The sequence below is a fragment of the Ranitomeya imitator genome, chromosome 1 (assembly GCF_032444005.1).
Source record: "Ranitomeya imitator isolate aRanImi1 chromosome 1, aRanImi1.pri, whole genome shotgun sequence".
Taxonomy (NCBI): domain Eukaryota; kingdom Metazoa; phylum Chordata; class Amphibia; order Anura; family Dendrobatidae; genus Ranitomeya; species Ranitomeya imitator.
Window position 1 is genome coordinate 849,448,115 of NC_091282.1, and position 21,989 is coordinate 849,470,103.

General features: G+C 42.6%; 1 protein-coding gene across 1 annotated transcript in view; it reads right to left on the reverse strand.

Moving 5' to 3' along the window:
• Window positions 1–2,761: 2,761 nt before the first annotated feature.
• Window positions 2,762–21,989, reverse strand: part of SH3GL1 (SH3 domain containing GRB2 like 1, endophilin A2) — a 53,282-nt gene continuing 34,054 nt past the window's right edge. The window contains exons 5-9 of the mRNA XM_069741380.1: window positions 21,368–21,501; window positions 17,758–17,916; window positions 16,728–16,956; window positions 3,701–3,757; window positions 2,762–3,603 (exon numbers count right to left, since the gene is read on the reverse strand). Coding sequence (XP_069597481.1) covers window positions 3,407–3,603; window positions 3,701–3,757; window positions 16,728–16,956; window positions 17,758–17,916; window positions 21,368–21,501 — 776 coding nt within the window. The 3' untranslated portion in view covers window positions 2,762–3,406. The remainder of the gene's footprint in view (window positions 3,604–3,700; window positions 3,758–16,727; window positions 16,957–17,757; window positions 17,917–21,367; window positions 21,502–21,989) is intronic.

Below are 21,989 nucleotides of genomic sequence, written 5' to 3' on the forward strand. Positions count from 1 at the left end.
CCTTCTTTCTCAGCGCTGCCATGTGGCCAAACAGTAATATCTGACAACATATGGCGCAGCACAGCCTTCATGAGAAAATTGTGCAATAAATTGTGGAGTCTAGTTTCACCTATTAACCCTTGTGTACCTGCCAAATTTGCAGCAAATACAAAAATTACATTTTTACAACTAAAATGTCATATTTCCATGTCTCAATGTTATAAAATTCTGTTAGGCACCTATGGGTTCAAAATATCCACTACACCCCTAGATGAATTCCCTAGGCAGTGAGGTTTCCAATATGGGCAATATGGGGTCACGTGTGTGTGTGTCTGTGTGTTCTACAGTTCTGCCACCTCAGGGTCTCAGCTAATTAAGCCCACACTCTGTTCAAACAGAATCTACATTATAAAAGCCAAGTAGCGCTCCTTCCCATCCGATACCTGCCGTGTGCTCAAACAGTAGTGTACAACCACATATGGGGTACTGCCATATTCGGCATAAATTGTGGGGTCCAATTTCCCAATACCCCTTGTGTAAATTATAAATTTGCGGCTAAAACAGTATTTTAGTGGAAGAAATGTAACTTTTTGTTCTCGCATCTAAATGTTATAAAGTTTTGTGAATCACCTGTAGGTTAAAAATTCTGAGTACAACTCTATATGAATTCCTTGAGGGGTCTAGATTCCAAAATGGGGTCACTTGTGGGGGGTTTCTATTGTTTAGTCACATCAGGGGCTCTCCGAACGCAACATAACTCCCGCAGACCATTCCATCAAATTCTGCGTTTCAAAAAGTCACTCCTTCGGTTCCGAGCCCTACTGTGCGCCCAAACAGTAGTTTTCCTCCACATATGGGGTATCTGCATTCTCAGGAGAAATTGCACAACACATTTTTGGGGTCCATTTTCTTCTGTTACGTTTGTGAAAATAAAAAAAAATGGGCTAAAATATATTGTTGCAAGTAAAATGTGATTTTTTTATTTTTACAGCTCAAGGTGCTCACAACACATCTAGATATATTCTTTGAGGGGTCTAGTTTCCAAAATGGGGTCACTTGCGGAGGTGGGTTCCACTGTTAAGGCACATCATGGACTATCCAAACGCAACATTTTTGTGTTGAAAAAGTCAAATTGCACGCTTTCCCTTCGGAGCCCTGTGCCCAAATAGTAGTATCCCCCCACATATGGGGTATCCGTGTACTCAAGAGAAATTGCACAACAAAGTTTCAGGTTCATTTTCTCCTTTTACCCTTGTGAAAATAAAAAATTTGGGGCCATAGTAAAATTTTTGTGAAAAAAAGTTAATGTTCATTTTTTCCTTCCACATTGCTTTAGTTCCAATGAAGCACCTGAAGGGTTAATAAACTTTTTGAATGTGGTTTTGGGCACCTTGAGGGGTGCAGTTTTTAGAATGGTGTCACTTTTGGGTATTTTCTGTCATATAGGCCCCTCAAAATCACTTGAAATGTGATGTGGTCCCTAAAAAAAAAATGGTTTAGTAAATCTTTTTTTGAAAAAGGAGAAATTGCTGGTCAACTTTTAACCCTTATAACTTTCTAACAAAAAAAATTATGTTTCAAAAACTGTGCTGATGTAAAGTAGACATGTGGGAAATGTTATTTATTAACTATTTTGTGTGATATAACTGATTTAAGGGCATAAAAAATTAAGTTTGAAAATTGCTCAATTTTTGCCTAATTTAATTTTTTTCCACAAATAAAACGCAAGTCATAATGAAGAATATTTACCATTATCATGAAGTACAATATGTCACGAAAAAACAGTCTCAGAATCACCGGGATCCGTTGAAGAGTTCTAACCTCATAAAGTGACAATTGTAAAATTTGCCCTGGTCAGAAAGGTGCTAACAGCCTTGGGGTGTAAAGGGGTTAACCTTGCAGGGAAACCTAACCGCTACGATTGAATGTGTCCTTAAAGTTGTTTTTCACAATGTTGATATTGACGACTTATATTAAGGATAGATCATCAGCATCAGACTGGTGGCAGTCGGACACCCAGCAACCCCACAGATCAGCTGTGACCAGCTCTGGCAGCAGCACTGCGCAGCGTTGTACACTGTTTAATGGCAGTTGCGGAGAATTGCAGCTTAGCTCCTATTTAATTCCTAGCTGCTGTCATAAACCCCTCTCAGCATCTCCTGTAACATCATTCTTTTATCAGGGTTGTTTTTGGCGTCCCACCCTGTATTTTGCAAAGTGCATTGAGGAAGGATGATGTCCAGCTACACAACCATTAAAGGGGTAGTGCACTTTATTTTAACAAATGCATTGGGCACCATTTTGTGGCACTTACTAATATATCAGTCTAACAAATTCTCCTCCTTACATACTGTACTGCTCTGCTGTTCTCAAAATGGCTGCTGACGGAGGAGCATGTGACCAGACCGGTCCATCAGTCTCCACCAATTGAAAAACACGGGATATGGAAAAGCTATTTCTTCATTGAAAATGGGTCATGGACCGGCCTGGTCACATGCTCCTTCATCAGCAGCCATTTTTTTGTGAACAAGAAAGCTGTGCAGTCTGTGAAAGCTCCTATGATAATTACAGAAGCCTGAAATACACGTTTGTAAGAACTAAAACATGTCCTTAGCACGCACATTTGCTTAAAGAAAAAGTGGACGATCCCTTTAAGCTCTTAGGAAAAAGGCACATGAGATTCTGCGCACTTACTGTATGTATAGTTAGTGTGCGATGTGTACACCTTTTTATTTTTTTTTAAGATATCCATTAAAAATACATTCTGAACTCCGAGGAAATATCAGATTTTGGGTTCGATAAAGTATTTATTGCAAGTAAATGGGACACATGAAATGTTGTGTTAGCCCTTTTAGAGTAGAAAATGAAGCATAGATGTTGGTGTTCTTTAATACAAGATTTTAAGTCACATTTTGAAAGCAGTCATCCTATGCTATTGAAAAGGATGAACGTACAAAGAGAATATACGAAAAATAACATTTACAGTAATAATACAAGTAGTAACGTGTATATATAGGCTGCATGCAGTTGTATTTATATAGGTCAGGATAAATTCTTTTTACGAGTAGCAGATTAAAAAGAAATATAAAAAAATACCCTCACATAGAAAATACAAGCCCCTTAGAGGCTATCTTATTGACTGGTCAATACAGTTACTGTGCTAAGTAGTGTTTACGGGTTAGGCCATGAATCTCAAGAGTTGTCCATAAAGGGTTATAACAGAAGTTATATGGGCGGCATCATGGTTATACCTAGTGTTCTGAGGTGAATCCACCATAGCAATAAAGCATTATCAACTTTCTGTTCAAGAAATGGGGGGCATTCTCCTACTCAAAAGAGTTGATGCAGCCAGCACCCCAAGAATTTGGTCCTTCTTTAGGCTAAAGGCTGGATAATGGCTACCACCGCCAAAAGAATAATTCAGTCTTCACTGAGGTAATGGAACCAGAACCTCCACGTAGTTCAGGGGGAAAAATCCAGACATCCCACTGATCATTCCTTCATACCAGTTTTCATCAATCTGATTGGTCAGAGTAATAATATCACCTTCACGAAAGCCAAGCTCTCCATCATTTTCAGGGTCAAAATCATACAAAGCTTTGCAACATGGTTGGTCCAATGGTGCTGCAGGTAGAGATATTGACAGGAAATATAAAAGTTAGCAGAAAAAGATAAAGTTGGACAAAACGGACTATATAGATCAGGCACGTCAAGAACTTACTGGAGCTGCGGTTGCTAGTTGTTCTGGCGGGCTTGTCTGAGCGGAAGGAGGATGAAACTAAGAAAAGAAAAACGGAATATAGGAACAAATAACGGTATTATGGCATGTGTAGTATCCAAAATAGGAGGCATAATACATATTCTAATTTTACCACATCAGTGATCTTTAGAGCAGAATCCTTGCTCTTCGTCACACTACCATCGGTGTATTCATCCAATGATGCTGCTCTGAGTCCTACAGAGACCAATGTCGGCCGACAATATTGTTCCGAGTTTCCAAGAATAAAGGCGTTGAAAACAAAATAAGTGTAACACGCAGCACAGCAGCTTCAACCCAACCATGGGTTTCGCCCAAACTGCTTCCACCTGGGGTGGGCCGACCGGTAACACCCTTCGGGTAGAAGCTGGTGTCGCATGTTTGACAATATTGGTGGTGACTGCTTGTGGGAGGACAGATAGCATCACCACTGGATGAATACACAAATACTCAAAGTGTGATTAAAAAATGGGTGGATTGTGCTCTCGAGATCTGTTATCGGTTTTCAGTGTGAAGCACGTTATACCGCTTTATTGACCTTTGCTTTGATCTCAGCGGTTGCCTTGTAGCGGAAGGAGTGCCCAGTGAAATAATACATGTTTTATTGCGCAGAAGTAGAGTCATATTGGTGGAATATGGGAGAAAGCGCTCTCTTCACATATACAGGTTCTGAAATATTGGGATGTTTTTGCTAGAGGCGGGAACAACAGACTCCAGGGCTGCTTGTCATTTACATACTGAAATATTGCATTTAAAAGGAAAATCAGGCTAAGGCCATGTTCACACAGTGTGTTTTTTACCGCGGAACCGCGGCGGTTTTGCCGCTGCGGTTCCGCAGCTGTTTTCCATGCAGGGTACAGTACACTGTACCCTATGGAAAACAGGACACACTGTGCACATGGTCCGGAAATTGTAAAAAAAAAAAGACGCGCTGAATAGCTCCCGGAAAAAAGAAGGAGCATGTCAATTCTTTTTCCGGAGCCGCAGCGGTTCTGCACCCATAGACCTCCATTGTGAGGTCCAAACCGCAGTAAAACCCGCAGATCAAAAATATATCTGCGGGTTTTACTGCGGTTTGATGTGCAGAACCGCTGCAGCAGGAAGTGCGGGGAGCGGGCGGAAGTGCGTGGGCGGAGTGTGGCTGCCCCCCCCCGTGTTCCGATCCCGCCCCCCCGTGCTCCGATGCCCCCCCCCAGTGCTCTGATGCCCCCCCCGTGCCCTAATCTCCCCCCCTTATACTCACCCGGCGTCCCGGTGTCCGTCCGGCCGTCTTCTCCCTGGGCGCCGCCATCTTGCAAAATGGCGGGCGCATGCGCAGTGCGCCCGCCGAATCTGCCGGCCGGCAGATTCGTTCCAAAGTGCATTTTGATCACTGAGATATAACCTATCTCAGTGATCAAAATAAAAAAATAGTAAATGACACCCCCCCCCCCTTTGTCACCCCCATAGGTAGGGACAATAAAAAAAATAAAGAATTTTTTTTTTTTTTTTTTCACTAAGGTTAGAATAGGGGTAGGGGTAGGGTTAGGGGTAGGGTTAGGGGTAGGGTTAGGGGTAGGGTTAGGGGTAGGGTTAGGGGTAGGGTTAGGGGTAGGGTTAGGGTTAGGGGTAGGGTTAGGGGTAGGGTTAGGGTATTTTCAGCCATTTTAACCCTAAAAAAATTCCTAGAAAACACACAGACTCTGGCTAGAAAACTGCATCAAAAAAACGCATCAAAAAACGCATCAAAAAACGCATCAAAAACGGACCAAAAAAGGACCAAAAAAAGGACCTGCGTTTTCTGCCAAGAGCTGCAGTTTTTTAAAAAACAGTCAGGAAAAAAAAAGGATGGAAATCCTGAACGTGTGAACATACCTTTAGTCTTCCCAATCTGAGAGCAGCATAAAAAAAATGACAGACACCTAATCCTAGCACTATGTCACTTACTGGGATTCTTGCTGTAGTTTTGACACACCTCCTTTTTTTCTGTTATATATCTCTAATCATCTCTATGATAAGTTCTAACTAATGTCACCCACACCATTGATTGATTGATTGATTAACACCACCAAAGCGGCCGATCAATAGTGGTGGTGGGTATAGCTGGAGCTCATGGATTTCAAAGCGTACATAGCAGGAGCTCATCATCGAAAGGACTAGCAGAACTGCAGAAGATAAAACACCTTTATTATCAAAACTACAACAAGCAGCCAAATAAGTGGCACATCATTAGAATCTGAGTGAACTAGAGTCTCTGATTCCCTCAAATGGCTCACGATAAAGCTGGTGACTGATTCTATTGAAATAATGTGAAGAAAATAAGATAAATATTACATCTCATCTTTCACTCCCACAGTGGTGTGCATTGTACACATAGGGCTCAGCAAAGTAAATAGCTTCACACAAAAGGTAAGTCAAGCTAACAATGGGCTTTAAAAAAAAAAAAAAAAAAAAAAAAAGCAAACAATGACCATCATATTGCTTAACCCCTAAGGATAGTTCATCACATTATAAAGTACAGGTCGTTTAGTTTTTCAGATTGTATCCCTGTCTGAGAAAGAAAAATGGTTTTTAAAATTAGCTAAAACGTTTTAAATTGCAGTGTTCACTCTGTCATAGTAACCATTAAAATCCATAATACCTCCAGTGAGGGAGCATTCACCCCCCTCCTCTCACTCACAGAATTGTAGGAGAAAGAACTTACAATCAACAAGCCTCCTTGAAGTAGAACCACACGGTAAAATATGGTTAACATAGGAAAGTAAGGAAATTACGTATGGCTGAGAAGTGATAAAACTAATTTAAAATCCCCTCTGAGGCCAAGAAAGCCTGGGTTGACCAAATAATTAACGCAGGATACATAGTGTGGGAATGGACATGGAGTCTAGGAGAAGCAGGAAATCTAAAAGAGATAGAGGTAACTTTTGTCCCCTTCAGAAGAAATGGGACATCTGCAGCTAGAGACACAGGCACCGGTGGAAAGTTATCAATATTGGGGTTTGTATAGATTCGATACTAATGGGACATGCAGTACAAACCAAAAGTTTGGACACACCTTCTCATTTAAAGATTTTTCTGTATTTTCATGACTATAAAAATTGTACATTCACACTTAAGGCATCAAAACTATGAATTAACACGTGGAATTATATACTTAACAAAAAAGTGTGAAACAACTGAAATTATAGTCTTATATTCTAGGTTCTTCAATGTAGCCACCTTTTGCTTTGATGACGGCTTTGCACACTCTCAGCATTCTCTTAATGAGCTTCAAGAGGTGGTAGTCACGGGAATGGTCTTCCAACAATCTTGAAGGAGTTCCCAGAGATGCTTAGTAGTGATGAGCAAATATACTCGTTACTCAAGATTTCCCAAGCACGCTCGGGTGTCCTCCGAGTATTTTTAGTGCTCGGAGATTTCGTTTTCTTCTCCGCAGCTGAATGATTTACAGCTATTAGCCAGCTTGATTACATGTGGGGATTCCCTTGCAACCAGGCAACCCCCACATGTACTTTGCCTGGCTAATAGCTGTAAATCATTCTGCTGAGGCAATGAAAACTAAATCTCCGAGCACTAAAAAAATATTTGGAGGACACCCGACCTTGCTCGGGAAATCCCGAGTAACGAGCATATTTGCTCATCACTAATGCTTAGCACTTGTTGGCCCTTTTGCCTTCACTCTGCGGTCCAGCTCACCCCAAACCATCTCGATTGGGTTCAGGTCTGGTGACCGGAGGCCAGGTCATCTGGCGTAGCACCCCATCACTCTCCTTCTTGGTCAAATAGCCCTTACACAGCCTGGAGGTGTGTTTGGGGTCATTGTCCTGTTGAAACATAATTGATGGTCCAACAAAACGCAAACCGGATGGAATAGCATGCCACTGCAAGATGCTGTGGTAGCCATGATGGTTCAGTATGCCTTCAATTTGAATAAATCCACAACAGTGTCACCAGCAAAGCACCCCCACACCATCACACCTCCTCCTCCATGCTTCATGGTGGGAACCAGGCATGTAGAGTCCATCCGTTCACCTTTTCTGCGTCGCACAAAAACACGGTGGTTGGACCCAAAGATCTCAAATTTGGACTCATCAGACCAAAGCACAGATTTCCAATGGTCTAATGTCCATTCCTTGTGTTCTTTAGCCCAAACAAGTCTCTTCTGCTTGTTGCCTGTCTTTAGCAGTGGTTTCCTAGCAGCTATTTTACCATGAAGGCCTGCTGCACAAAGTCTCCTCTTAACAGTTGTTGCAAAGATGTGTCTGCTGCTAGAACTCTGTGTGGTATTGACTTGGTCTCTAATCTGAGCTGCTGTTAACCTGCGATTTCTGAGGTTGGCGACTCGGATAAACTTATCCTCAGAAGCAGAGGTGACTCTTGGTCTTCCTTTCCTGGGGCGGTCCTCTGTGAGCCAGTTTCTTTGTAGCGCTTGATGGTTTTTGCCACTGCACTTGGGGACACTTTCAAAGTTTGCCCAATTTTTCGGATTGACTGACCTTCATTTCTTAAAGTAATGATGGCCACTCGTTTTTCTTTACTTAGCTGCTTTTTTCTTGCCATAACACAAATTCTAACAGTCTATTCAGTAGGACTATCAGCTGTGCTGTGTATCCACCAGACTTCTGCACAACACAACTGATGGTCCCAACCCCATTTATAAGGCAAGAAATCCCACTTAATAAACCTGACTGGTCACACCTGTGAAGTGAAAACCATTCCCGGTGACTTGTGAAGCTCATCAAGAGAATGCCAAGAGTGTGCAAAGCAGTCATCAAAGCAAAAGGTGGCTACTTTGAAGAACCTAGAACATAACAAATAAGTGTGAAACAACTGAAATTAAGTATATAATTCCACATGTGTTAATTAATAGAAAAATCTTTAAATGAGAAGGTGTGTCCAAACTTATGGGATATATATATATATATATATATATATATATATATATATATATATATATATATATATATATATATATATATATATATATATATATATATATATATATATATATATATATATATATATACTTGTTCACTGGACGTTTCCAATCGAAGTGCTCTTCTTCACTAAGCTAAGCCATCTCTGTGACTAGGGTAGTACGTTGCTTTTGGTTTATTCTTTTATTTTATGCAATTGTATATGCAGTATTGTTTCGTCCCCTTTATAAAAGAATGCGCAAAAGATTTTACAAACATGCAGGAAAAAGCATATTGTCCTCCAGCGATGAATAATTCAGAAAAAAAAAAAATCTTTATTTCAGTATCTATCTATCTATCTATCTTATACCGTATATACTTGAGTATAAGCTGAGAATTTCAGCCCATTGTTTTAGGCTGAAATTGCCCCTCTCGGCTTATACTCGAGTCATTCCCAGGGGTCGGCAGGGGAGGGGGAGCGTCAGCTGTCTAATCATACTCGCCTGCTACTGGCACGGTCCCTGGTTCTCCGGGCGCTGACAGCTTCTTCCAGCATTGAGCGGTCACATGGTACCGCTCATTACAGTAATGGATATGGACCCGACTCCACTCCCATAGGGGTGGAGCCACATATTCATTACTGTAATGAGCGGTACAGGTGACCGTTCAATACAGGAAGATGCTGCCGGCGCCAGGAGAACCAGGGACGTACAGGGACCGCGCTGGCAGCAGGTGAGTATAACGGGGGCAATGCGTGATATTCACCTGTCCCCCGTCCCACCGTCGGCGCCCCTCCGTCTTCCGCGTCCTCTGCAGTGACGCTCAGGTCAGAGGGCGTGATGACGCGATTAGTGTGCGCGCCGCCCTTTGCCTGAATAGTCAGTGCAGAGGACGTGGAATACACAGTGGTACCCAGCGGTGGAACGCAGACCGGTGACTATAGCAAGTGCCGGGGGCCTGAGCGACGAGAGGAGAGTATGTGATTTTTTTTTTTTTTTTTTTAAATTGCAGCAACAGCATATGGGGCATAATAGTCTATGGAGCCATGTGCAGTGTTATATGGGGCAAATATCTCTGGAGCATCTTATGGGGCCATAATCAGCATTTGTGGAGCATTATACGAGACAAATGTGTCTATGGAGCATCTTATGGGGCCATAATCCGCATTTGTGCAGCATTATATGGGGCATATTTTAATATGGAGCATCTTATGGGGCCCATCATGAACTGTATGGAGCATTACATGGGGCTCCTGATTCAATATGGATATTCAAAAACACAACCTTCTGATGTCTCAATTAATTTTACTTTTATTGGTATATTTTTATTTTTTACATTTATACTCGAGTCAATAAGTTTTCCCAGTTTTCTGTGGCAAAATTTGGGGTTTCGGCTTATAAGGTAATATATATATATACACACACCGTATATACTCGAGTATAAGCCGACCCGCGTATAAGCCGACCCCCCTAATTTTGCCACAAAAAACTGGGAAAACTTTAAGACTCGAATATAAGCCTAGGGTGGAAGATGCAGCAGCTACCGGTAAATTTCAAAAGTAAAAATAGATACCAATAAAAGTAAAATTAATTGAGACATCAGTAGGTGAAGTGTTTTTGAATATCCATATTGAATCAGGAGCCCCATATAATGCTCCATACAGTCCACGATGGGCCCCATTAGATGTTCCATATTAAAATATGCCCCATATAATCCTGCATAAAGGGTAATAAGGGCCCCATAAGATGCTCCATAGAGATATTTGCCCTATATAGTGCTGCACAAACGTTATGGCCCCATAAGATGCTCCATACAGTCACTTGCCCCATAAAATGCTGCACAAGCGTTATGGCCCCATAAGATGCTCCGTACAGTCACTTGTCCCATATAATGCTGCACAAGCGTTATGTCCCCATAAGATGCTCCGTACAGTCACTTGCCCCATATAGTGCTGCACAAGCGTTATGGCCCCATAAGATGCTCTGTACAGTCACTTGCCCCATATAATGCTGCACAAGCGTTATGGCCCCATAAGATGCTCCGCACAGTCACTTGCCCCATATAATGCTGCACAAGCGTTATGGCCCCATAAGATGCTCCTTACAGTCACTTGCCCCATATAATGCTGCACAAGCGTTATGGCCCCATAAGATGCTCCGCACAGTCACTTGCCCCATATAATGCTGCACAAGCGTTATGGCCCCATAAGATGCTCCGTACAGTCACTTGCCCCATATAGTGCTGCACAAGCGTTATCATAAGATGCTCCATACAGTCACTTGCCGCATATAATGCTGCACAAGCGTTATGGCCCCATAAAATGCTCCGTACAGTCACTTGCCCCATATAATGCTGCACAAGCGTTATGGCCCCATAAGATGCTCCATACAGTCACTTGCCCCATATACTCACCTCTCTTCGCTCGGGACCCCCGGCACTTTCAATAGTCACCTGCTCCTCGCTCCGCTGCGGCTCCGTCTTCAGCACTAACGTTCAGCAGAGGGCGCGCACTGACCACGTCACCGCGCCCTCTGACCTGAGCGTCACAGACAGAGGATGCTGAAGACGGAGCCGCATCGGAACGAGGAGCGGTAAATACCGTGCAGCGCTCCCCTCCCCGTATACTCACCTACTCCTGGCGCGGTCCCTGCTTCTTCCACCGCTGCATCTTCTTCCTGTATTGAGCGGTCACAGTTACCGCTCATTACAGTAATGAATATGCGGCTCCACCTCTATGGGAGGTGGAGTCGCATATTCATTACTGTAATGAGAGGTACCATGTGACCGCTCAGTACAAGAAGAATCTGCCCCGCTGGAAGAAGCAGGGACGTGCAGGGACCGCACCAGCAGTTGGTGAGTATAATTAGAGAGCCCCCGCTCCCCCTTCGCTGCTGACCCCTGGGTATGACTCGAGTATAAGCCTAGAGTAATCGGCTTATACTCGAGTATATATATATTATATATATATCCCCTTCCCTACCCATGACGCCACGTAGGCGTCATGAAAGTCGGTGCCAATCCGACCCATGACGCCTATGTGGCGTCATGGAAAGATCACGTCCCTGCAGATCGGGTGAAAGGGTTAACTCCCATTTCACCCGATCTGCAAGGACAGGGGGAGTGGTAGTTTAGCCCAGGGGGGGTGGCTTCACCCCCCCGTGGCTACGATCGCTCTGATTGGCTGTTGAAAGTGAAACTGTCAATCAGAGCGATTTGTAATATTTCACCTATTATAACGGGTGAAATATTACAATCCAGCCATGGCCGATGCTGCAATATCATCGGCCATGGCTGGAAATACTAATGTGCCCCCACCCCACCCCACCGATCGCCCCCCCAGCCCTCCGATCTGCCCGGTACACTGCCCCGCTCCCCTCCGTCCTGTGCTCCGCTCCCCCCGTGCTCTTGTCCACTCACCCCCGTGCTCCAATCACCCCCCGTGCTCCAATCACCCCCCCCGCACTCCACCCCCCCCCGTACTCCGTTACACCCCATGCTCCGATCCCCCCCCCCCCCCGTGCTCCCCACCCCACCATACTTACCGATCCTGCCGGGGTCCGTCCGTCTTCTCCCTGGGCGCCGCCATCTTCCAAAATGGCGGGCGCATGCGCAGTGCGCCCGCCGAATCTGCCGGCCGGCAGATTCGTTCAAAGTGCATTTTGATCACTGAGATATAATCTATCCCAGTGACCAAAATAAAAAAATGATAAATGACCCCCCCCCCCCTTTGTCACCCCCATAGGTAGGGACAATAAAAAAAAAATAGCATTTTTTTTTTTTTCACTAATGTTAGAATAGGGTTAGGGTTAGGGTTAGGGTTAGGGCTAGGGCTAGGGTTAGGGCTAGGGTTAGGGCTAGGGTTAGGGTTTTGGTATGTGCACACGTATTCTGGTCCTCTGCGGATTTTTCCGCTGCGGATTTGATAAATCCGCAGTGCTAAACCGCTGCGGATTTATGGCGGATTTACCATGTTTTTTCTGCGCATTTCACTGCGGTTTTACAACTGCGGTTTTCTATTGGAGCAGTTGTAAAACCGCTGCGGAATCCGCAGAAAAAAGTGACATGCTGAGGAATGTAAACCGCTGCGTTTCCGTGCAGTTTTTCTGCAGCATGTGTACAGCGATTTTTGTTTCCCATAGGTTTACATTGAACTGTAAACTCATGGGAAACTGCTGCAGATCCGCAGCATTTTCCGCAGCGTGTGCACATACCTTTAGAATTAGGCCATGTGCACACGGTGTGGATTTGGCTGCGGATCCGCAGCGGATTGGCCGCTGCGGATTCGCAGCAGTTTTCCATCAGGTTTACAGTACCAAGTAAACCTATGGAAAACCAAATCCGCTGTGCCCATGCTGCGGAAAATACCGTGCGGAATCCGCAGATGAAATCCGCACAAAAAACACTGGAAATCCGCAGGTAAAACGCAGTGCCTTTTACCCGCGGATTTTTCAAAAAATGATGCTGAAAAATCTCACACGAATCCGCAACGTGGGCACATAGCCTTAGGGTTGGGGTTAGGGTTGTGATTAGGGTTATAGCTACAGTTGGGATTAGGGTTACGGGTGTGGGGGGGTTAGTGTTGGAGTTAGAATTGAGGGGTTTCCACTGTTTAGGCACATCAGGGGTCTCCAAACGCAACATGGCGCCACCATTGATTCCAGCCAATCTTGTATTCAAAAAGTCAAATGGTGCTCCCTCAATTCCGAGCCCCGATGTGTGCCCAAACAGTGGTTTACCCCCACATATGGGGTACCAGCATACTCAGGATAAACTGCGCAACAATTACTGGGGTCCAATTTCTCCTGTTACCCTTGTGAAAATAAAAAAATGCTTGCTTTTTATTTTCACGGCTCTGTGTTGTAAACGTCTGTGAAGCACTTGGGGGTTCAAAGTGCTCACCACATATCTAGATAAGTTCCTTGGGGGGTATAGTTTCTAAAATGGGGTCACTTGTGGGGGGTTTCTACTGTTTAGGCACACCAGGGGCTCTGCAAACGCAACGTGATGCCCGCAGACCATTCCATCAAAGTCTGCTTTTCAAAAGTCACTACTTCCCTTCTGAGCCCCGACGTGTGCCCAAACAGTGGTTTACCCCCACACATGGGGTATCAGCGTACTCAGGAGAAACTGGACAACAACTTTTGGGGTCCAATTTCTCCTGTTACCCTTGGGAAAATAAAAATTGCAGGCTAAAAGATCATTTTTGAGAAAATAATTTTTTTTTTTTTTTCATGGCTCTGCGTTATAAACTTCTGTGAAGCACTTGGGGGTTCAAAGTCCTCACCACACATCTAGATTAGTTCCTTTGGGGGTCTAGTTTCCAAAATGGGGTCATTTGTGGGGGATCTCCAATGTTTAGGCATACAGGGGCTCTCCAAACGTGACATGGTGTCCGCTAATGATTGGAGCCAATTTTCCATTTAAAAAGCCAAATGGCGTGCCTTCCCTTCCGAGCCCTGCCGTGCGCCCAAACAGTGGTTTACCCCCACATGTGAGGTATTGGTGTACTCAGGAGAAATTGCCCAACAAATTTTAGGATCCATTTTATCCTGTTGCCCATGTGAAAATGAAAAAATTGAGGCTAAAAGAATTTTTTTGTGAAAAAAAAGTACTTTTTCATTTTTACAGATCAATTTGTGAAGCACCTGGGGGTTTAAAGTGCTCACTAGGCATCTAGATAAGTTCCTTGGGGGGGGGGTCTAGTTTCCAAAATGGGGTCACTTGTGGGAGAGCTCCAATGTTTAGGCACACGGGGGCTCTCCAAACGCGACATGGTGTCCGCTAAAGAGTGGAGCCAATTTTTCATTCAAAAAGTCAAATGGCGCTCCTTCCCTTCCAAGCCCTGCCGTGCGCCCAAACAGTGGTTTACCCCAACATATGAGGTATCAGTGTACTCAGGAGAAATTTGACAACAACTTTCGTGGTTCAGTTTCTCCTTTTACCATTGGGAAAATAAAAAAATTGTTGCTAAAAGATAATTTTTGTGACTAAAAAGTTAAATGTTCATTTTTTCCTTCCATGTTGCTTCTGCTGCTGTGAAGCACCTGAAGGGTTAATAAACTTCTTGAATGTGGTTTTGAGTACCTCGAGGGGTGCATTTTTTAGAATGGTGTCACTTTGGGGTATTTTCAGCCATATAGACCCCTCAAACTGACTTCAAATGTGAGGTGGTCCCTAAAAAAAAAATGGTTTTGTAAATTTCGTTGTAAAAATGAGAAATCGCTGGTCAAATTTTAACCCTTATAACTTCCTAGCAAAAAAAAATTTTGTTTCCAAAATTGTGCTGATGTAAAGTATACATGTGGGAAATGTTATTTATTAACTATTTTGTGTCACATAACTCTCTGGTTTAACAGAATAAAAATTCAAAATGTGAAAATTGCGAAATTTTCAAAATTTTCGCCAAATTTCCGTTTTTATCACAAATAAACGCAGAATTTATTGACCTAAATTTACCACTAACATGAAGCCCAATATGTCACGAAAAAACAATCTCAGAACCGCTAGGATCCGTTGAAGCGTTCCTGAGTTATTACCTCTTAAAGGGACACTGGTCAGAATTGCAAAAAACGGCAAGGTCTTTAAGGTCAAAATAGGCTGGGTCATGAAGGGGTTAAGGTCAAAATAGGCTGGGTCAAGAAGGGGATATATATATATATATATATATATATATATATATATATATATATATATATATATATATATATATATATATATATATATATATATATATCTTGCAATACAATTGATTATATATGTATTGCTAATAATTTTTTTAGTTTTCTGCCATACTCATGTTTATTTTTATTATATCTTTTTTTTTTCTGTGCTTTCTTCATATTTCAAAGTGTTGTTATATGTATTTCTTTAGCCCTGTCATCTTGCTGTGGCTTCTAGGATTTAATCCCAGAAGCCACGGCAAGACGCCTTGGAGCTGAACATCTATAGAAACCTTACTCTCATCACTGTTACATACCATGTAAGGCTTGTAGCTGAAACGCGTCGGTTATGTACACTGGATTTCTATGGTGACCAGTAGATTTTTTTCTTTTTAATCAATGAAATATGTTTTTATTACTTTTTTAAATGAATTAATCATTGCTGGAGGACAATATTCTTTTTCCTGCATGTGGAGTTTGGTGGTGGCAGCGAGTAGTTACTTGGGTTATTGTGGATTTAGAAGTGACCGTACCGGCGGTATATACACATATTCCATGAGCTGGAATCGGAGGTATATATTCCATATGATTACTGTTAAGTTTCCCAATAACCAGCTTTAGTTGAAACAGCCGCAGCTTCCTCCATTAATCGTCAATCAATTGTGTGATAGTCCTGGTGATAGGGGGCAGCAGAGGGCTGTTTGTGACAAAAAGATAACAGCATGGTAGGTTTAGCGCAACCCTCTTGACTGATTTTTGACACATGCCTTTATTAATTTTCAGATCTCCTGATATGCTGTTCTAAATCAGCTTCTCATGGGGCCATGTCTCCTCAGTAACACAAGACTGAAGTTCTTTGTACCTAAAGGGTCGTTCATATGTGTGCTTTCCTTCCTTACTCCAGCCTGTGTGATCTACCCTCCGCTTAACACTTGGGGGCTTCTTCCCTCTCCGCACACTGTTCGGCCTAAACACAACTTTCTCTGGTAGCTTCTCAACAGAAAGGGAAGAAGGGCAGAGAGCTATACAACCAGAACCAACTGTACTGTTGGTTGTACATGAGCTTTGCAGATGATGACATTTGTAATGAAGATCATTTATGTTACTTTGGTGTTTAGGAAGCAAAAAACAAAACAAAAAAGGTCTCTTGCCTTCAAAGGTTTATTAAAGAAAACAAAAACAACAAAAAAAACACATGTTTAATATTAATAGTTGGATAAAGTTTTTTTTTTTTATGTAAAAACAGGAGCGATGAAAGTTTTAACTGTTTACGATCAACCCACAAAAGGCAAGTGATTTACTGCAGCAGTCACATGAATCAATAGAAAATGTAAAGGTGATTATTGTTGTGTTTATTTTTGTTATTTCACTGTTACAAATGCCTTTTACCCCACCCCAACTCTCTCAACCCCCTTGAGAATATCTTACAAATCTTACCTGTTGGCTTGTTTGGAGGGTTACAGGAAATACCTCCATTGGAATGGTCAGTTTCACCATAGTCATAATTTTCATGGGTCTTAATTTTTATTTCTCTTTTGGGCCGGGAGGAAGCTTCACGGACGCTAACCTTGAGCTTGTCCGACAGTTCTTCCAGGATTTGAACGGCTTGCCTGTGATAATCCACCTGAGCTTCAACTAATGCCGAAAGCTGACTTACTTGCTCCACCTGCAAAACGGTACAAAACATACGGTAAGAGAGGTCGGCTACACTCATCCTTACATGGCCTACAGGCTAGGGTAAAAAAATATATATATAAAACCTGTTTTTACTTCTATATTTGTACTGTAAAAAGATCAAATGTAGATTTTACTCTGAGGTTTTATTTTTCATTGGCATGACCCCAGACTCATGTTTGTGCTCACCCTTTCTTCTCCAGACAATCATACTATCATACTTCCAGATGTCCAAAATATTCTGAAGGAGGCTTCATCAGAGAAAATATATTTACCAGAGTCTTCTGCAGTCCAATGCCTGTACTCGCTGCAGTTGTTTGCTCTGATGAAGCCTTCAGACTGCTTGGGACATCTGGAAGAATGACAGTCCGGAGAAGAAAAAGATGAGCACTACCAGAAGTCCTGTGTCATGCCAACAGTTATACTGAGACCATTCATACGTGGGGTTGCTGTTCATCCAAGGGAGTGCTCATCACTGCCATGAATAAAAAATGGCATCTAAACATCCTTCCAAATCATAGATAGTTACTGATGGACAATGCTTTTTCCAGCATGTTGGAGCCAATATTGACTTGAGGCTTTAATCGCTGGTATTTTGAGAGTACGTGACATTTTGGATCACTTTTAAGGCTAGGCTTACAGTTATCCTGTGCTCTACATTGAGTATTTCCAGCAGTTTTCCATGGAAAATCTCTGAAATACGTGATTCAGACAAGACCCCCTAGTGATCCATTCACTAGAATATATAATACACATTTTTATACTAAAAAAAAATAACAAATTTTTGTCTTACATCTGTATCCAGAAGATTGAGCATACTTGTTTCTGCCACTTCTTTAGACTCTACGAACTTCTCCAAGGCTTGCCTCAACTCTTCGTCTGGGATCTTTCCTTGGCGTTTTTTTTTATAATCATAATCCAGCCTGCGACCTTCTAATTTCTTCAGATGGTGCTGAAAGGTACAAGAGAGGAAAAGATCACCCATGAAGATGGAACGACCAGTAATGGCTGAACGTGGGCAAAGTAATGTCTGTTAAAGAGAACCTGTCGGCACAGAATTTCCTCTCTAAGGGTATGTTCACACGTTCCTGATTTCCATCCTTTTTTTTTCAGGACTGAAACCGCAGGTCCTTTTTTTGGTCCTTTTTTTGTGCTTTTTTGGTGCGTTTTTTGATGCGTTTTTTGATCCTTTTTTTATGCAGTTTTCTATGCAGAGTCTGTGTGTTTTCTAGGAAGTTTTTTTAGGGTTAAAATGGCTGAAAATACCCTAACCCTACCCCTACCCCTACCCCTATTCTAACCTTAGTGGAAAAAAAAAAAAAAAAAAATTCTTAATTTTTTTATTGTCCCTACCTATGGGGGTGACAAAGGGGTGGGGGGGTGGGGGGGGGTGTCATTTACTATTTTTTTATTTTGATCACTGAGATAGGTTATATCTCAGTGATCAAAATGCACTTTGCAACGAATCTGCCGGCCGGCAGATTCGGCGGGCGCACTGCGCATGCGCCCGCCATTTTGCAAGATGGCGGCGCCCAGGGAGAAGACGGCCGGACGGACACCGGGAGGCCGGGTAAGTATAAGGGGGGAAAATTAGGGCACGGGGGGGGGGGGGCGGGGGACATCGGAGTACGGGGGTGGGGCATCGGAGCACGGGGGGGGGGGGGGGGGGGGGGTGGGAACGCTGCGGTTCCGCAGAAAAAAACGCACTGTGTGAACATGGCCTTAGGCAGTGCGGTACAGGGCTTGTAATGCAAGGCCGAAAGCATAGAACAATGTAATGTCGCGGTGTCCTGCTCCGTTCAACTCATCGGTGAGTAGTGGGATCTGCGTTATCTACAGGATACAGGTGTTAGGTATCATTATCATTATCTTGAAGTAAGGGCAAAGACCCTGATTCCAGCAATGTGTAAGTGTACTGAGCAGCTTGCTGTCATATCAGTAAAATCCCCGCTTTATCTGCTGCAGATCTAACAATTCTCAGAATGCCGAGCTCTGTATAACCCCGCTCACATCACTAATTGGCATCTTTGTGTTCACTGTGCATAGGCAGAAAACTGAAAATCAGTGGCAGGGGCGGAGTTATACAGAACTCATGAATATGGAGGACTGCTAGTCCTCCAATGATAATCCTCTGCTGATCGTTTGTTTAGTTTTGATAAAAATCAGTTTTAAAGTAGTCATGTAAGTGACACATCACTGAAATCAGGGTCTTTGTCTCTACATTACACTGCTCTAGATGGCAAAACCCGGTGACAGGTTCCCTTTCAATAAAATGTCATCAGAAAAAAATCTTTTGTAACATGTTTTTGTGTTAAATGTATATTTTTAAAATGGTTTTCGTTTTTTTTTTTTTTTTTTTAATTCAATATCAAATTACATGTTTAAAAAAAATTATAAAAATCTCATAATTTTCTCTCTGGCCTCTAAGCTTAATATTGGGCTAATTCTTGCTGATCTGTGCAAATCCCTTTTAGTCATTTCATAATTACAGGCAGGAATATACTGAAAGATGACACCTCTCTCTACAGTAGCTAACACAAGATGACAATTTACAAAAAGTCAATGGTTACAGCTCAACCTTGCCCCCCAAGCTTTACAATGGCCCATGCCGAGATCAGAGCATGCCTAGAAAAGACTTTTATAAAAGTCAAAAGCAGTCATGGTCAACATATTACAGGCCATGGTCCAGGCAGCCCCTATCGGATTTTTCTGTATGCTGGCTTGTCTTTTTGCAGTCTTCTAATGACTCCATTTCAGCTACAAAATAAACTACCGAAAAATGGAGGGAAGAAGCAGAACGATGAAAAAAACAAAACAGCAATTCTAAATTTGCTTTTGGATTTTAGCTTACACAGAATTCACTGTTCTGTAAAAAAAAAAAAAAAAAAAAATGACCTAACTTTATTCTGCAAGTCAGTAAAATTACGGTAGTACTAAATTCATATATTTTTTTTAATATAAAACGGTTTTGCGCTGCCATATTCTGAGCGGCATTAATTATTCATCTGTTCACCAATGGGGCAGTGTGAGAGCGGTTATTGTTATTGGCACCATTTGGATACACATACAACCCTTCTATCCCTCAGAACGGAGGTGTGAGGTGCCCAAAACTGTTTCATGACCTTCACCATGCAGGATATATGATGTACTATAATACTAGTTCTGTCTTTTACAAATGCCAGCATGCAATTCGTTTTTTTTTTTTTATCTAAAAGTGCGTAGATGAAAGAATAATGCACTAAACCCCCAAATCCAAAGAGGACACTAGGGATGGAAAACCCAATGGGATTTTACTGACTCACGTGCCCACACTGCAAATACAGGGGCCTTCAGTAGACGAATAGATGTGATTTGATCCCTTGTTTGATCCCAGTATTTTTTTGTGGACCCAAAAAAAGGAATTTTGGCGTTTTTGAATTTTCTCAGTTGACGGGAGTTTACCGATGTGGTTCATTATTTTTACACTTTGATAGGTCTGACTCTTCTGAATGCAGCGATACCAAATATGTGTATTTTTTTTTTATTACCGGTATCTTCATTTTTAATGGGGAAAAAGGGGGGTGATTTGAGGTTTTGTGTTTTTTTTTTTTTTTACTACTTTTTCAAATATTTTTGCTTTTTCTTTCCATAGGACTTGTTAGTCCCTTAGGGGAACTGAGGCTGTGATTGTCTCATCGCTTGTGCTATATACAGAGATGCCACAGCACTGCATATAGTGAAAATCACAGACTACTTTGAAGCTGCGCTGCTCCAGCAATTGTAAAGAGGCAGGTCCTGACTGTAACGCACAGCCGTCACCTGCCGAGCATGGGCTGGGCTCACCCTTTGAGCGCGCTCAATACACTCGCTCAGATTTCCGCCATACAAGTCCAGCACATGTCGTGAAGGAGTGCTGGCATCACCTATTTTACACAGCCCGCACCCACGGACTATGCTCCATATACCTGCACACAAAACAGCTTGCTGCGTATTTCGCTTGCAAAGGCTTTTCAGGAGTAACGCGCGTCAAGGTGTTTTCTACAACCCTGTTCATGCTCGCCATTTGGCTGCATCACGAAACCCAAGGATAAGCTGGCGTTGGTCCTGTATCCATCCCCGGTATATAATGTGATATATTTATCAGGTTTTATAAATACCAATACTTGGACAAGTGCTCTTCTCTACTACTTCTATATAATCATAGTTTGTACATGATACGGTTGACATAGGTAATAGATCATAAAATATCAAAACCTGGCCCGCTGAATCTTTATGTAGACCCTACTGACCAAAATAACTCCACAAAAGGCCATAAAGCGAAGACATACTCAAAATTTGATGCAGACTCCCAATCAATCATCTGGCTGCAAAGTTTCAGCGAAAAAAACAAACAAACACGTGCGAAAGAAACACTATTATCCAACCTGTATTTCTTTGAGGTCCTTGTCAGCAAGGTTTTGCATGGGATCCAGAAAGTTTTGTTTTACATCTATGTCCAGAGAATCTTTCACTTCTGCGAGTCTTTTCATGGACTCTCCGGCATCCAACAATGCGCTGCCTGTTTAAAAGCAAGAAATAAGAATATTAGACCCGATTGTTGCCATTTGTATTATGTATTCAGTTTCTAATGAGTAGGACGATTGATTGTTCTTAGTGGAAGATACACTGTTTCTGGAGCAGATTCCATATATGTTGGAGTAAGGCTACGTTCACACTAGCGTTTTCTGCAATCCGTCACAATGCGTCGTTTTGCAGAAAAAACGCATCCTGCAAAAGTGCTTGCAGGATGTGTTTTTTCCCCATAGACTTGTATTGACGATGCATTTGCGACGGATTGCCACACGTCGCATCCGTCGACGCTACATGTAACGTTTTTTGCTCCTGACGGACCGCTTTTTCCGACCGCGCATGTGCGGCCGGAACTCCGCCCCCACCTCACAATGGGGCAGCGGATGCGCCGGAGAAATGCATCCGCTGCCTCCGTTGTGCAGTACGTTAAACGCTAGCGTCGGAATCTCTCCCCGACGCATTGCGACGGGGAGATTC